Here is a 17,709-nt window from a genome sequence, read left to right as displayed (position 1 = left end):
TATTTCTATAATATTGTGAGGCACACTTTCAAAAGAAATCAACCTATGGGCACAAATGGTGATTCTCAAATGTTTATTTTTCTGACGCAATCATGTTGGGAGGCCACATTACAGCGACACTCTTCTTGAAGAGGCTGCCAAGTAGGAGAAAGTTCACCAAAGCAAAGGAAATCAAGACAATAGCCTTTGGAGGTCACTTAAAATAAATTAGACAACATTGTTGCAGAAAATAGGCATTGGAGTCTGTTTGGGAGTGTTTTAGTGAATGTTAGCTGCTTGCTATTATTCTAATTAGGCATTTAAGAGACCAGTGGCACAGTTTTTTTTAGGATGGGCATTGATAATTTAAATATCTTATCTTGTAAATTGATTCAAAGTACACCATCATTAGCTGTAACAGTTGCAGTTTCCACTTCACAATGTGTGAGCATTTACACATTCCATGGAAAAAAACACAGACTATAATTCAGTAAAATAAGTTGCTGCTGTTGTAATCATGTGCAGATACAAGCCTTCATGTAAAACACAAAGCTCAAGATACAAGACTCTGTTTCTTGGAAAAAAGCTCATAAAAATAGTTGTAAATGTAACAAAGTCTGGTAAGTCATGCAAAACCTCAAATTGTTTCTGTAGTCCAGAACTCTTATGTAGCTATGTATACCTGGGTTTGCAAAATTAACATAGCTGAAATACAAACATAAAAAAATGTACAAAACAGAAAGACCGGTACTCAATGACAGATATTACAAGGTTTTCCTCAAACAGAAGGAAGACTTTATATCCATCTAAGAGCACAATTTCCCCCTTTTTACGTGAACTAGCCTTGTCTCATGTACTTCCCAAAGAGCAGCAGGCTCTGAAGGATGCGAAACAACGCTACAAACTGCACACAGTCTAGGAGCCCCGAATATAGAGGGTGAACAACGGACTTCATAGGCAGTCAGCGCTTCCCTACAAGGGTTTTTGAGCCAGTCAACATCCTCACAAGTCCTTCATGAGCGACTTCGATCCTCCTGGGTTCCTACCAACATTTTACTGTAGAGCTTCTGCTGCTCTTCTTTAAATGTATCTTTTACTTTTGCTCTCTTTAACCCTCCATCCCTGCAGAGAAAGATTTATTAGTTATTGTGATCTTTGCTGGATATCATGTCACACTGAATAAAATTTAAAAAAAATCAATTTCAATATTTAAAAAGGTGTTTAGATAACAGATAACATTAATTTTTCCAATGAAAACAAAACACAAGAACACCACCACCAGCTAGCATAGGTTACTAATAGTGGTTTTAGAGAACAGATTGCAAAACTAACATAAATCGATATTCTTCACAATTACAAGTTAAATGGAGAATGGAAGTAAAAAGGGATGAGATGGGTGAAATGCATGTTGTCTTACCATAAAAGGTCCACCAGTCCTCCTTGCCTGGCAATGGCCGCTTTGACTCGATTGGCAAACTGTACAGCATCCTCCCCTTCCTTTTGGGAAATATTGATAAATGTAAAATATAATCCATTAATTGTATGTTGCAATAGAGCACAAATCAGAGTCTTACCTCTCTGGACATAGGAGGAAGGTACCATACACTACAGACAATGGCCCAGCTACTCATCATACGTAAGAGGTAGTTGACCATTCCAAACTTGCTGCTATTCCAGAAGGCATCTCCAAATCTGGGATCATACTGCACAGAATACAAACACCCAAATTACCTTGTCAAAATGTGATTGAAAATCTACTATAGTCATTAATATTCATCAATAATGGCAAAAAGGGGTTTCTTTCACCTTGATGGCTACAGGGTACACTGTGCCTCCGATTTCAAAACTGCCTTTCTTAAACATCATTACTGATGTGTTGTTAATGCATGTACCTGTAGAAACAAATGTTTCATTTAAAACACTATTGAGCGTTAAAAAAAATCAGAAATTGGAATGTGTTCTCACCTTCTGGGAAAATGAGAATGGGAAGTTTAGATTTATCTTGTGCATGGTCACTCAACCTGAATTGCAGAAAGAATAACACGAAGCCACTGAGATCAAACAACAATATGAAGTATTTGTCACTAAGATCCTTAAAAGGGACTGTATGCAATGGGTTCCCCGGCTGTGTAGAGGGCACCAACATTAGAATGTGCTAGAAACACTTCATCCCGCCTTCTTCCTCCTGAGAATGTCCTCAACCTTTGAGTAAATTACATCCCAAGTAACACACATGCATTGAGTGTGTTTTAGGGCTGTCTCAATCCAATTTTCAAGAATCTGATCGGCTGCTGATCCGCTCTATTTTGACAGTCAGATAATATCTGCTTCCGCCACAATATCATCTGGTTGCTGTATCACATTTATAAATGGGCTGCACACCAACATGATAGGTGCAGTAATGTGCCTCAAAGCTGGTTGCCACGAGCAGGGGGAAAAAACCCAACACCACCATGCAGACATGACCGTGATGAAGTTGGTTTCACATTGGAGATTCTGCTCCGTAGCTACAGAGGTTCCCCCTCAATGTGTCATTGTGCAGGGAGATCACACGGGAAGAGCTGCTGTTTATATTAGGGACCGTCAACTAAATTACCATTACGTTGAAGAGAGTTTTGTTTGTCATACATTCTAAAAATCACACCACAAATCAATCTAACCATGTCAAATGATTAGTCCTGCGTTAAAAGTATTTTGCACACCCATTTGGGACCTCACTCGGAGAGGTTTGTTACAAAAGCCTAACAATATTGTTGGTCATGCTGTGTAATAAAAAAGTAAATTCAGCATTACTTGGGTTAAATGTATGCTAGCTGGTGGCGGTGGTGTTCTTATAATCTTTTGATTAGAAAAAAAAGTAATCTTTAGACATACAGTCCCTTTACCATTGTTTGTGGGGGAATAAACAGTAGTTCTACCTTTTGGCCACAAGATGTCTGTCTTTGACCTCTGAGCGTTCAAACCAAATGTGAGGGCAGGCCTTCACCATGGATCTCTGAATGACTCCCATCAGGCCCCCGTGAATTTGGCCCACCTGACACAAACACACACACACAATATATATATATATATAACACGTGCAAAGGGCTCCACGTATGCCTGGGGAAATTTCAACAGACAAACAACTGGTATGGAAAAGAGTCAACGGTTACCATTGCGTAGCAGCCATCACTGGCCAGAATGATTACATCAATTGGTGACGTATGGTTGGCAACACATATTCCTCCATTTTTGGGTTTATTTTCACTAGGAAAGAAGAGAGAAACAGACAATTAATTTGGCACTTGCACTAGATTTGATCAAGAAACACAAATTCAAACCACATGCGGGTGAAAGTAATAAGTTACATATCAACACATTTATTTTATGCATGACATACAGCCAGCTTTTAATGCAATAAAGTTGTTTCTATGGAGGAACAAAGTGAATTATGTAAACGCCGTAAACTGTTTAACCTTCTGAGCATGTAGGCCTTGCACACACCAAGTCTTCATTCCAGGAATTGAGTTACACTCAAGCAGGAGAGCATCACTGGTGTATTTATATCACCAAATGACAGAGAGTGTTACAACAGGCCCGGTGGCATGCCATGTGTCATAACTGTTTCCCTCCTGCCCTACCACTGCATTTCAAAACACTCAACCTCCCTAGCCTTTTATTTAAGAGTATTTACTTCCTGAAATATGTATTATCTGTTCATTGTATATCATGGATTGTTACAAGTCCTGAATTCTAGGTGATGTGAAAAGTCGTGCTGAACTGGCTAAATCATCATCAGTGTATATAAAAAAATTCTAAATATAAATTTGCTGTGCTTTTTAAAAACTTTACTTATGACTCTACTATATGTAAAAGCCGTACTGTTGAGGCTTTTGTGCTTTGTCCAAACCAATAAAGTCTTGAATATTTCAAGTTTGAGCCTCTGGCAACCTCCCTTTCACATTCACATTCTGACTAACCCACGCTGGCCTCCTTCCTTTGGAGAAAACCCATCTGGCATTATGTAATCTCCTATAGACCAAGATGAATCAGGTTTGCAGAGGGAAAAAATGTATAACAATAAAATTTGAAGCATTTCCACTCAAAATGCTTACACATTTTTAAATAGAATATGTTCCCCCTTTATATTTTACTATTTTACATAAAAGGGAACATACTTGCAGCACTAAAAAAATAAGCATCCGTTTATTGGGAATAACACATTGACAAGCTGTTTTGGAACCAATACTTTTTACACTATTGTGTGAATGCCCAAGGGAAGTTTACCCTGTAATGTTCTTCTCCTTACCTGTCATGGTATGTTATGATGGCGGTCAGAGCTCTGACACATATTCTGTTGCACATAAGATGAACTTTTTCACTCAGGGTGCTTTTTATCCTGCAAGTAGGAGCACACAACAGATCACGTCAGTCTTGTCAACAGGGGCTTTTCTCTGTGTGTGTGTGTGTTGATGAGATGGCTGAGACTATGATGTCCAAAATGCTGCCACAAAAAAGTCAGAGTTGGCATCATCCTTACCTTCCATTGGGCAATAAGCCTATAACAGAGGTGAGGAATACCAGCAGGCCAACACCAGTGAAGGCAAGGGTTACCCTGGAACAAACAATCCATTTTCAATACAACCTCTCATTAGGGTCACAGGTAAGTTGAAGCCTATCCCTGCTGAATTCAGGCAAGAGAAGGGGTATAACACGGACAGGTCATCAGCCAATTGCCGGTCACATGGCTATGATCCATCACTATAAAAGTTGTTGTGCACTACATCAACTGAAAACATGGCGTGCAAGCATCAAGCAAAAGCACTCCTACAATCAATGGAATTAATCAAGATGGTCCAACATTCCTTTCTGGAGAGTGTGCTAACTGAATTGGATAAGGATGTAATCAATACTGAATTGGTGGAGATATAACAGTTCTCTGAAAAAACACAGAATGGACAATATGAGCAAGAGGACACTCATGAATGATGCGCTAATATGTACACATGTGGCGTGATTTGCTTGCCCAGTGTTCACTGGAGGCATGCCAGCCACGCTCAGTCAGCAGTGAGTCACTGTGCTTGTGACACATTCAGTGGTTCTCGCTTGACGACTCACTGAATGACATTTAATGCACAGGGTGCCTATTATGCTTTTTCCACTTTTCTGACCTATAAATGTTGTTTTCTAGTGTTAAATGATTTATAAATGATGATCAAAGTTTCAGATACTGAGGTTTGCACATTTGGAAGCGAGTTCTGAAAGAAGTTTGGGATGGCTCAAAATACTTGTTTCAGAAGGTGTGGTAAAACTGCCACATTGTGATGTCACAGAGCAGAGGACTTCCTTGTATGGGCATGGCTGTATGCGAGATAAGCTCAACCTTAGAAAATATTTTGAGTACCAAGTGCACATCAATGTGCATATGTGTACAGTAAAAAAAAAGTGTTCAGCTTAACGCAAACCAATTCAGGTTTACATATATACTTTTTCCACAGCAACATGTTTTTGGAATGTGGGAGGAAGCCGGAGTCCCCGGAGAAAACCCATGCATGCACGGGGAGAACATGCAAACTCCACACAGAGCTACAGCAATAATCAACATGTTGAAAATTATACCACTCTGTCAATCAAAACGGAACATTACCATATTTTTCGTCAAGGCATAATTTTAGATATAGACCTTGTAACTCATTGTGCAGATATACCTAATTAAATGTTTAGTAAACTGTCATTTTTAGTGCCTCCTTTTAGTCACTGGAAAAAATTAAGCACTTACTTAAATATTACCCAGCCAGTCGAGGCATGGTGGGAAGTTGTTGCAACAACAGTTAAGTAACACTAGCGTGTCTCTCCCTCCACCCCAAAAATTAATGTTGATTTGCACTGACAGTAGTGAGCAGTGGTACCACTATAGTATCAGCTAGTGTTACTGTCAAAATATGACTTAAAAGTAGTGTGACAACGAGGGTCCTCATTTGCATTAACAGACCAGTTTACACAGCTTGAGTGTGTCCAACCAAGCTTGAGTAAAATACATGTACAATATTTGTACAGTCAGTACCTGAGAGGCAGCAGAAAACCATAGCGGATCAATAGGCCCAGTCCCCACAGGACTGTCAACCTCAGACTGATGTAGTGAAAGTTGTAGTTGCTGCGTGTCAGCAGATTCCAAGACTCCAATTCCTCCGCAGAGAACCGCTTAGTCACTTCATCATCCATGATGCTCTCCACTCCTCTCCGAGCAAAGTAGAAGATATCAGACATCTCAAACTCAGGGGCCGAGTCCAGGTCTCTGTTGCTGCCACTGCGCCGAATTTCCTTGATCTCTTCTTCCAAAGAAGTGGGCTCTTTTGCAATGATAGCTAGAGTAGTTCAAAAGGACGATGGTGTCAACGATACATACACTCCTGAATAAAATTTTAAGACCAGTTTAAAAATTGCAGTAATGTTGGATCTAAATAAAAAAAAATGGGAGTGTGACAAAAAAAATAGAAAGCAATTTTTTGCAAACAAGCATTAAAGTGAAATATGCCCTTTATTAGCTTATTAAAAGTTTAAGACCACAGCCTTTAAAAGCAAAAATCCTGGCCAAAATGTGGATTCACACAGTCATGATCTCTTGATAAAGGCTAAAAACTCTCTCTCTCCGAACGCGGTCAGATTGTTGAGCTGCAAAAGCAAGGCCTCTCGCAGCGCGCTATTAAGAAGTAGTGAGACAAGGAGTGTAACGATTCATCCACTAAATCGATGTATCCAACTATATCAATCTGTATTCAGCAAGTTGCCATACCTAAATTCATTTACAAAAAAAATCTAAGAAAGTTCACCTGCACTGTCCAATATGCAGGTATTTATTTCAGACTGGTTGAATTTTTGGCTAAAGTTACCGATTTGATTTAAAGTTACTGAATTGTTTCGGATAAGATCATTCTAAATGCCCCAATACCGTCGTTCATTCGTATCAGCAACCACGAATTGTCATGTGTGTTGAACCGTTACAGTAGACAGTAAAACAAGTAAAAAAAACTTGACGGTTGTGGAACTGAAAAGCTAAAAAAACAGCCCTGAGCCAGAGGATCCGATTAGTTGTCCGTCAAGACATCATCTTCGGGCCAAATGCAGTCAATAACCATTAGACAGCATCTGCGAGAGAAGGGTTTTAAGTAGGGATGCTCCAATCAAGGTTTGATGCTGCTGAGTCCAATAACGGCATCCATGAGTGAAATCAATTGATACAAATGTGATTCAAAAATTAATAATAAATCTATATAAGTATATAATTAATATAATTCTAATTATAAATTAATTATAAGCACAAATTCAGGACCAAAATGAATTGGTTGGTGTAAATGTGGACCTTGCCAGGCCATGCCAATAGAAATCGAGCATGAGACTGCATCACAACGAACGAAGAATTCACTTACAAACCATGCAGTGGTACAAATGTCTTTTCCACATACCGAAAATCAACTGGAAAAAACGCGTCAGGCCAGCTGCGCCAAAGACAACTGTCCAATGAGTAAGTCACCATTATATTGACTAGGGTTGGGCGATATTTTCTTTACACAGACTGGAAACGCAAAATTTCATGCATATGTCATGCAAAATTTTCAATGCTGGTTGTGTGTTCTCTGTGTTCATAATGTCTGTAACACAAGCCGAGTGCAGGAATAAACGCGTTTCCCGTCTTTTTTCACTCAGAAACCCGCACGTCATCACCATCAGGCTTTGTTAAACGCTCCTTGCATTGAAGCGGTAAAACAATGTGAAACACAAGATATACTTCAGCCTGAGTAGCATGCATGCGCACACCCACGGCAGTAGCATGCTAAACTAAACCAGCTAGCTTCCATTCACACTCCGTAATAGGAGGTTCCACGAACTTTCACAAGTGTTTAGCACAATTTCAATCTAGTTTGGGAGAAGACTGTATGGTGTTTATAATGATTTTGTGCCACGACTGAGCGATCTTTTTGCAGCGACCCTCCTTTTGGAGATTTTTGAAAACTCTGGCACCTAAAGGGTTAATAATGAAACGCGCTCATGGTTGTCCTGTGCCGCCCCTTCACAACGCCAGGTCCCCCTGTGGAGCGCACCCCCCACTGCCCTATGTGCATTGTTAGCTCCCAAATGCTGGCTGTTTTTGTCTTTAGAACACACAAAAGGAAAGACATGTGGTCATATTTCACATAAGGATTGTGGATGATGGTGACCCCCACCCCCAAAAAGCATTTTCCTTTGCAACAGTGCAAAATTTTAATTCTTGCAATTTTTCAACTGGTCTTAAATTTCTAATCAGGAGTGTGTATGGAACATGAACACATGCAAAGAATTACAGCAACATCACATCTTACCATTTGAGTAGGGTTTGTGCAAGGGATGATTCTTTTCTTTGGCTCCTCTCTCTAGCCTCACTGTAGCCCACTACAAAACAACAATAAATTGTTTAATTTAATTAAAATGGCAATTGTACATGTGCCTCTAATTCAGTACTATAAGCACAGGGTTTGCCTTCCATTCACGTACAGTAAAGATGCGCTATGAATACATTTGGAATTCCACAAATAAATTCATTGTGTGTGAAGGAAGCTTGTTGTTCCAAATCTGTACAGTAGATCGCATCGTGAGACTTCAGGGCTCACTACCAAATGTGCAAACCTCAATATCTGAAACTTTAACCCGAAAACAATAGTAATTGTTGTGGTAACAACATTTATACATCAGAAAGGGGGGAAAAGCATTATGGGTCCAATAGGTTTCGATTTGTATAACAATTTGTGGTTGCCGATTAGGGTTGGACTATATATATATATATATATATATATATATTTATTTTATTTTATTACATACCGGTATCGAGACTTCCAATGATAAGAAAATTACTTTTTGCTGGTATAAATGATGAAACATAAACAAGCAGAGTTGCACACCGCAACTGACTTTGATACATAAGATGAATGTAATGAATAAATGAAATGGAGGAGAAGGAACATTCGTGTGGGGAAGTGTTCTCACTATAAACACTTAACCGCCTCATCCCAAACTAAACAGGCTGAAATGGCGATAACACCATTCGACATTTGTCAATAGCACCCCGGAGAGTGAATGGAAGCTAGAGGGGTTAGCTTGGTGTAGAATACTAGCGTGGTTGTGTGCGTGACTCAGACTAGAGGAGTATACATTCACCGCTTTAAAGTAAGGGCCGTTTCACAATGCAGCTTCCTAGATTCACGTTGTAAGGGAATCAAGTATAAATTAATTAATTAAATATATATATACACACATATATATATATATATCTTATAACGCAAAAGCTTGGGGCACCAGCAAAACCTGCTGGCCGGTCAGTGTTCTTTAAGGGGCTTTCCACTACACTTATTGGATTTTTACATATATATTAAGGTTAATGTCTACATCAACAAACATTAACCGAGGAATTAAATCTAATCAAACCATATCATTCAAACCGTATAGTTTGTACTCTGAATCTAATCAAACGTTTAAAAAAAATTATTGTTTTTCCAATCATATCCTGTGTATCTGGCTTCAAATCGAATCATCTATCAAATACATTTACATCCCTAATACTGGACAGTGCAGGTTAAACAGGTTGCACTTAACAGCTCCATTAGTGACAGGCTGATACAGTGTAAAAAAGTATAAAGTGTGTGAAGGAGAGACATCGCAGGTCTTCCTGCAGCTGTCAGACTCTACAATAAAAACTGCTCCAAACATTCTGTATAATAATAACCGTGTAATAACCATGCAATAAACAGTGCAATAACTGTGCAAGACACCTGTGACCTGATAACTGTAGATAACTGTATATAGTGTATATAATGTCTGATTTGCATTACCCTGTTTTTATACCCAAAAACAACAAATTGCCCTGTCTGGGATAATGAAGACACTTTAAAATGTAAACATTGTCATTTCAAGTGCTGGCTGCAGTGGCAGGCTGTGCGGACAAGGGGTGTCCTGATCCGATATCAGACAGGTGTCAGGAAAAAAACAAACAAATATCAGATTATAATCAGTCTGCATCTCAAATGGCCGATATTGCCACATGCATGATACAAGCAGTTAATTACATCATATCTATCCAGCAGCACATACAGTGAGCTAGTGTCTTCCGCATCTGTCTCTCTCACACCAACTACCCTCATGTCCTCCTTCACGACATTGTCAAAAGGTTGACTTTGGTTGGCTGTTGTCACTGACATTTCCGCCACGTTCGATGTAGTAAATGTGCTTACAGTGGATCACTGTAATCGACCTGTAATTGATTGCAATCACAATCATACAACTACCAAGCCTTAAGTAGGAGGGATCAGTATTGACAATTTAGTGGGTTTGTCTTGACTACCAACAAATCTAGCAAATATTTCTGGCCTTATTGGATCACTTTAAAAATACATGACACATAAACATGAAGGCACGTATCGCTCATATAAAGAAGTTGGTGCTGCTGTGAGCCAAAAAGAAGCAACTGAATATAGGATTTATAAATTTGCTTTTAATTTTTTTGCTAACTTTGTCTCTCACAGCATCCATAAAAATTACATGCACGTGTCCTGGCCATGCTGATTTAACATCACTTTCAACACATCTATTACTACAAATGATCACTTTTTTTATACGGTTAAATGTTCAAAAGAAATGCCATTTACAATGGTGGTTAAATAATTTGTAGTTGTGTAGTTCTCGTTTACTGAAACCTAAAGCAACAAAAATAGGGAGGTACTTAGGAGCTGAGCGGAAAAGAACACAATGTTCTCTTAACTGTGAGCCAAAAAAGTACAGGAAAGAATTGGAGTGGGAGGCCCGTCAGCAGTTTCAGATTACATTTGATACAACACAATAAGGTGTGATACATTTGAATGCAACGTTAGTGAGCACATTAAGGTACAGTCATGTCAAGTAGGCGTGTCTGAATACAATGGAATTAGCCTCTGGCGTTTGCATTCCGCACTACAGATACTGCAGCTTGAATCTGATAGGGCCCAAAAAAGATTTTACAGTAGATAGACCATATTGAAGGTAGCAGAAACTGTGAAAACTTTACTTAGAGCACACGGACAACATGTCATGAAAAGGCCCTGCTTTTTACCGGTGATCATGGCAAACCATGAAATCTTGATTGAATTTAGAACACTCTTTTTGACACTACATTCTTCATGATTGCTGCTGGAATCACAAGCTTCATATTGTTCAGGTTCTACTCAATAAACTGTGTAAGAGTCTTGCTAAGTAATTTAAATGCATTCACCCCATTATACAAAAGGCTGCGGTTTGTTGCACTCGAGGCAGTTGGAGCAATGATACAGACTATAGTTTGTGATGAGCGACACCCCACCTTGCCAAAGGTTACATAACAGCAGCAGCGCTGAGATTGCAGTGTTAATCCATATCTGCCACATAATGCAATGACAACTGGGTACATGCTGTACAGTACAAGTATGCAAGCAACTGTATGAAACTACACGAACAAGTAACAATAGACTATGGTTTACATGTCCCCCCACCCCCCTTCAAAAACATTAATTTCGTGAACACAAAGTTATGGTACCAGCACTTACCTCAAAGAGCTTTAACAATGATTTCATGTAGAGACGTCGAATGCCAAAAGACACCCCTAAGATGGCGGGCACGATGATGAAGACGAGCAGCAACGTGAACCACACGGTGAAGGAGATACCCAGAAGGATACACACCAAGCTGTCAAAGGGGTTGAAGAACAGCTCCATGTTGACGACAAAGGAGCGGTGAGGTCTTCTTGATTGTTAGAGTAAGATGTGTAGAGCAGAAGAAGTCTCAAGCTCCACGTCGTGGCCCCAGGTGGCCCTTATCTGGTGTCAACACAAGGTCTCATATGGACCACGATATGACAGGGCTGCGCCTCAGACTGCACAGAGAATCTTTGATCATCTTGACGTTGTCCTCGTGGGCAATGTTAAAGTAGAAACTAGTCCCATTGTTCCATCAGTCTGTAAATTTTTAACGTCCAGATGTCCTTCTTGTTGTGTGTAGCAAGTGTTCCATTGGGGTAATGTAAAGAAAAAAATTACAGCTGGACACAGCAGGTAGCTGCCCTGCGTGATGAGCATCCACTGTGGGAAGTTGGCCTGGCAAAAACAAAAGGCTGTGTATCATCAAATGTTCAAGTTGAATGCATCTGCATCTCACATCTATCATTCTAAATCATTACAGTGTGTTTTTGCCATTGCTAAGCACAGCTGATACAATTCACTGTGCTTGTTCTGTTCAGTCAAGCTTAAATTAGCAGTGAAGTAGCCAGTCAACTTAGTGTTTTAACTCTCTCTAGACTGTCTGTTCTAACGCTCTCTCCTCTAAAGACTATTTTGTATATTAGGTACATTTTTGCTCATCCCTTTGGTTGTTACTCCATATGGAAAAAATTGGACTCTATGTCAATGATCAGGCTTAAGTATATTAGATCAGTAATAAAATTGATTTGGATGCTTTGGGTGTTTTGTTTTTTGGGGGGTTCAGATTGCAAATTTCCCACCCTTTCAGGTCCCAAGATGACAAAAAGTCCCAATGACTTACATTACTTCACCACTTTTCATCACAATAGAGACATGCATTTTCATTTTCTTGACGAACGTGATGGCCATCAAACATTTGCAAAAAAGGCATCAACATCTTGATAATTCTGCAAGCAAATATATTTACAACTACTCCAACTCCACTTCGTGCTCAATGATAGAAAGTGATTTGTGCATGCATAACAGAGTCTGCAGAAGTCTACACAAACCCAGTCTGATCTTTGACATAGAGCCTCAGCCCCCTAAAATTTATTCCATGGAAAATAACTCATTTTATATTGTTTTCTAAGCAAAACCGGTAACATCGTTGAATCAAATTGCCATTTATAGGGTTAAAATAACAGAAAATTGTATGTGTTTGTTTGAACTCAAGTTGATTGAGAGATCTAAGCAAAAACAAACGTAGAACAAAATACGTTTATTATAGCAGTTTTGGGAGTAGACTCTTTTGTCCTATAGGCAGGGTTAAGGGAGAAGTGATGCCAATAACAGTGTTATCAAGCACACAGATGTAGATAGCGTGTCGGAGGCCCCCTTCACCCTCTACTGATGATTCAACTGGGCAGCTAACGAGAAGCTCCATCTACTGTTAGCTCACATCAACATTTTCTGCCAACATAAACTGACTGTCTTAAAACCCAAGCGTGTGATGAGAGCCAGCTGGTTATAATGCACACAACGCTACTATAGGGTTAGAATACAATTGAGTTAGCTTAAGCTATCAGAATGACACATTTGGTTTGATCCCGGGTGTGCTCCAGCTCCGCTGGTTAGCTTGCTAGCGGCCACGGCTTCAGGATGTACTGCTGAGCCAAGGCTTTTGTTGTTAGCGTGGATTAAGTGGTCCTCTTTACTTTTACAACAAGCGTTATAACCGTTAAAATGTGCGTTCAAGAGAAGTAAAAATGTAAAGATAGACCCACCTTCGATAGACTTAAATTCGGGCCTCAAGAGTCCATAGCTTGTCTTTGTCCTGTATAGACTGAAGCAAGAATCCACCCGGCGGACAACGTGAGTAGACAACAGGCCACCAGGAGCTTGCTGCGTGCTTTTACAACCAGAACAAGACGCGCTTGCCTCTACAGCGGCCTCTCCTGGTTGGAAGGTGATACTACTCACATTATCGCTGCTGCTCGTTTGGATACTGAGCAAACGCACATCCAAGTTTCTACTGCCACAGTTTTATGCAAAATTACTTAACCCATGTAGGGCGGTAGTGCGCCAAGGGGAAAATGCGAATTGCAATATTTGTTTAATAAAATGCACAATGTTCCCAGTGAGGTTCCCATGAAGAGCATAATTGCAACATATCAGGAGATGATATACAGGACATACTTATAATTCTTAATGTAGCATTACTAATACTCAAATAACAAAAAAGAAAAGCGATTATTATTTGGCACTAAGAGACACAAAGCATCAGTCTTCAAATGTTTTTTTTTAAATATAGAAACAAACTCATAACATTTGGATAAACGTTTGTTGGACGAACAAAAGATGTTAAAAGACAAATTCAATAAATACAGTAAATATAATTTCCCTGTTGGGCAAATTCTACAACTGAATAATCAAAAGCCAAATTTGTCAGGAGACACTTTTTTTAAAACAGTTTTGTAAAACAAACCATCTCGTCGCGTCATCAAATGTCAACATACTGGTTCAGCCGGACTATATGCACAAAAGTCCATGAACAAATAGTACCGACACAATAAAAGCAATACAATTGAAGAGGTGGACAACATAAAATCATGACATTGTCATTAGAATAACAAAAATCTTGTTTTATTCACACATTTACATCACATCAAATAATTTCAGATGGAGAGAAATGAAACAGAAATATGGCATACCACTGCATTCATTTTAAATACGAACAAAATATTGCTCTTCCTTCAAGCTTTTTCATTAAGGTATCAGTAAAGCCACTTTCATATGACACAGCAGAGCAAATGCAATGCAGCAAGGGCATCAAGGATCATCATCTGTTCTGCAGCAGAGATTCAAAGTCTGGGGAGCAAACCATTTTGTGCTTGACATTCCCTAACACAGTCAAGTCTCCTGTCCGTCCCTCCGTACCAACAGAGACTAGTTCCTAAAGAAGACAAGTGTGACATTAATATGTGGTAATTGTGATGTAATTTATACTGTGTGTATATACATATACATACACACATAAAGTATATATAGTGGTATGAAAAAGTTTGGGTAACCCTGATAATTTTCAAGATTTTCCTTTATAAATCACTAGTTCAGCAATTTCAGTTAAATACATCATATAGCAGACAAACACAGTGATGAGATGAGAAGTGAACGTTGAGAAATCAAATATTTTAATCGATTGACAGCCCTTATTTATATATGTACATACAGACACATGCACATATATATAAAAGAAAGGTGTGGCACATGCATCAGGAGACAGACATAATTTCCTGTCTTACCTGAAGGAAAGAGCATGACGCTCCGAGGGACACATCCAATGAGACTTGTCCTACGATGAGCTGCACTCGCCCAGACTTCCGTACCAGCATCTTTCCAAGAAGACCCTCCCGCAGGTCTTTTAAATTACAGCTATTAGCATCAACCTGCTCCTCCTGTAAAATATGCCAAGTAAATTTACTCTTACATAAACGTAACAGATTCACCAATATAATAAATTGGATCTACCTGAGACTCTGTTTTTAGTAGGACAGACTGTCCATCCTCAGACTGCACCTCTGTTTTTATAGGCTTGTATTCCTTGGTGGGTGGCTGTCCAGGCAGTGTGTCTGGCAGTTGCATGAAGAACAGCTCCTCGCCTTTGCTCAGACTCCACTTATGGAGCAGGTCTGGCAGAACCTCTGGCTCAGGTAGCGGAGGAGGCTTGAAAGCAGCCTCAGTCTTCTTCAGTTCTTTTTCCTCTTGCTCCTCCTTGACTGAAGAGAATAATTTGAATTGCTTGTTTGGCTTTTCCAATTTTCACATAGTATAAAAGTATATATTAGGAAAAATGAAGAGGGACTGGATGTACAGTACAAGTAGCAAAGCAGATTAGATAGCTAAATAGCTGCAGAGTACATGCAAAAATCAAAGTACTTTGTACTGCATGTTCCATGGGGTCATCCTCATCCGTCTTCTCAATTTTAATAGTAGGAGTACTAAATTCCTCCTTGAAGCCCCATCCTGACACAGCAAGAGGAAGCTGAACTGGGCAGCTCCTCTGTTCACCCCTCAGGAAAGGATCATCTATAAACTAAAAACAAATACAATGCATCATCACAATAATAATAAAGCAAACACCACTTGACGCATGTGTTTATCAAGTGCAACTCACGTTGTCTCGATCCAGTTTGCGCAGGATCTCTTTGGTCTCTTCTTCGGTTTCTCTCTTCTCTTTTTTGATATTGATAATATGAGAGAGTCCAGCGCTTGGGGCATCTCGCTCACTTTCATAGCTGACTGTATATTCAAAACAGGGAAGAAATTTTATATGATATAATTTTACCAAAAATACAGGATATTCCCACCTTTTCTTCTCATGGCCATTTCTGCAGGGCCCTGCTCAAAAATAGAGTGGGATTGGATGATCTCTCCGCGACCACGGCCCCTGCCTCTATCTCTGGGACCTCTGCCTCGGGTTGAATCCTTTCTCTCTCTCCTTGGCCCGCCTTCATCCTTCGTGCTTTCAGACGAAATGCATAGTCATAATACTTGCAAATTTGCTTTTAGATTACAGGATTGCTTGTGAACTTACTCCTCTCTAACTTTACGACCAATGATGTTGGGTGTAAATGTTTTCTGCGAGAAAGAAAGAAGAAATAGTGGGGAGAAAATGATGTAAATCTATAACAACTAGGGACTTGGTTCTTTAATTCAATATGTCTACAATATACTTTTTTCACTCCTCCCAAGGTGAGGTCTCTCGAACGCATTGTAGGGAGGCGACCAGCAGAGATGGTAGCAGGTGGTCGGCGGCCCATCAGTTGGCCCCTGCAACTCCCTGCAGGGGGTGGCATGCGATGACCACTGGGATCACCTGCACCTGAATCAGCCATCCTGAGCACGCACAAAAAAGAAAGTGGCAAGGTTGAGTGATGCAAAGCAAAATAATTAGCACTGACAAATGGACACTGACAATTGCAACATTTTTGTCACTTAAACTAACATTCTTCCTGGCATAACTTTGATATTCAAGAGTCACTGACTGGTTGTTGTAACATGAATAATAACTATGCATTTCTGAAAAGGATGTAAGTTCACGGCAGCGACAGCTCATAACACCCTGACCTGTTTTCAATGTGTTTGTGTACGCAGAATTGTGGTAGCTGTGTCAGGTACTTGATGCAAATAGTGTGGCATCTTATCAGCATTCCACAGTGTAACTTGCCAATCATTCAACAGAAGAGGAACATCACACAGAAAAAAAAGATCAGAGGACATCATAGAAAATAGGAGACAGATGTTCTAAGAAATACAGTATAAACACGTTAACAAGGGAGTGTCAACAAGGACCAAATCAATTAAAAGTCTTTTGCATTTAATACTCACGTAAAGAGGAGAGAACTAATACAAACTCGCAAGAAAATAATATCATCAAATGCAATTATTTCAGTAACCCGTCGTGGTAATAATATTATGTTTCTTCATCAACACAGCAGAGAGAAATGTAGCCACACGTGGCCCAATCACAACACATACAAAATAACATTATACATTTATATATACACATATAAACTTCCCGTAGGTACTTACGTTAATAATGCGTAGATGTCCTAAAAAGACACGAACTTTACATGTGTGAGAAGAACCATAACATATTGTGCAGTTGCAATGCTTGCTCACACGCCGCCACCATGAGACTTCCGGGTGTCGTCAGCCAAAGTTCATGCGCATCATAGCTGCGCAGAGAGCAGCGCATACGCATAGTGATTATACACTATTCAGAATAAACCACAGGACAAAGATTTTAGGTGAACAACATATATTATATATTTTTAAATCAACATCTTGTAGCTTATTTGGAAAAATTTGACAATATTTAATAAAACAAGTACAATATTAAAAAAATATAACCATCCCTGTATTCCCTTTTATTGCATCAGAATAGGAATCCAGTCTATTGGCCAATAACACAAACAAGGAATTGGACTCCGGTTAAATTAGCTCTTCATGTACATGTTACACAAATACTTAAAAATAA

General features: G+C 39.4%; 2 protein-coding genes across 2 annotated transcripts; both read right to left on the bottom strand.

The window, feature by feature from the left end:
* Positions 1-59: 59 nt before the first annotated feature.
* On the bottom strand, positions 60-13,616 carry LOC131127967 (glycerol-3-phosphate acyltransferase 4-like). The gene is made up of 13 exons (XM_058070398.1): positions 13,454-13,616; positions 11,541-12,086; positions 8,316-8,385; positions 6,023-6,323; positions 4,499-4,573; positions 4,268-4,357; positions 3,132-3,225; positions 2,898-3,013; positions 1,945-2,000; positions 1,786-1,871; positions 1,554-1,682; positions 1,397-1,476; positions 60-1,101 (listed from the first exon to the last, which is right to left on the bottom strand). Exons 2-13 carry the CDS (start codon positions 11,706-11,708, stop codon positions 993-995), a joined length of 1,374 nt encoding a protein of 457 aa, XP_057926381.1. The 5' UTR covers positions 11,709-12,086; positions 13,454-13,616; the 3' UTR covers positions 60-992.
* Positions 13,617-14,064: 448 nt separating this feature from the next.
* On the bottom strand, positions 14,065-17,408 carry polr3d (polymerase (RNA) III (DNA directed) polypeptide D). Its single transcript, XM_058070404.1, has 9 exons — positions 17,262-17,408; positions 16,403-16,565; positions 16,264-16,307; positions 16,037-16,191; positions 15,844-15,968; positions 15,606-15,762; positions 15,198-15,445; positions 14,972-15,124; positions 14,065-14,622 (listed from the first exon to the last, which is right to left on the bottom strand). Exons 2-9 carry the CDS (start codon positions 16,562-16,564, stop codon positions 14,509-14,511), a joined length of 1,158 nt encoding a protein of 385 aa, XP_057926387.1. The 5' UTR covers position 16,565; positions 17,262-17,408; the 3' UTR covers positions 14,065-14,508.
* Between the last annotated feature and the right edge of the window lie 301 nt (positions 17,409-17,709).

Source organism: Doryrhamphus excisus, chromosome 4, assembly GCF_030265055.1.
Source record: "Doryrhamphus excisus isolate RoL2022-K1 chromosome 4, RoL_Dexc_1.0, whole genome shotgun sequence".
In the NCBI taxonomy this organism is placed as follows: domain Eukaryota; kingdom Metazoa; phylum Chordata; class Actinopteri; order Syngnathiformes; family Syngnathidae; genus Doryrhamphus; species Doryrhamphus excisus.
This window is presented reverse-complemented; position numbering and strand designations above follow the sequence as displayed.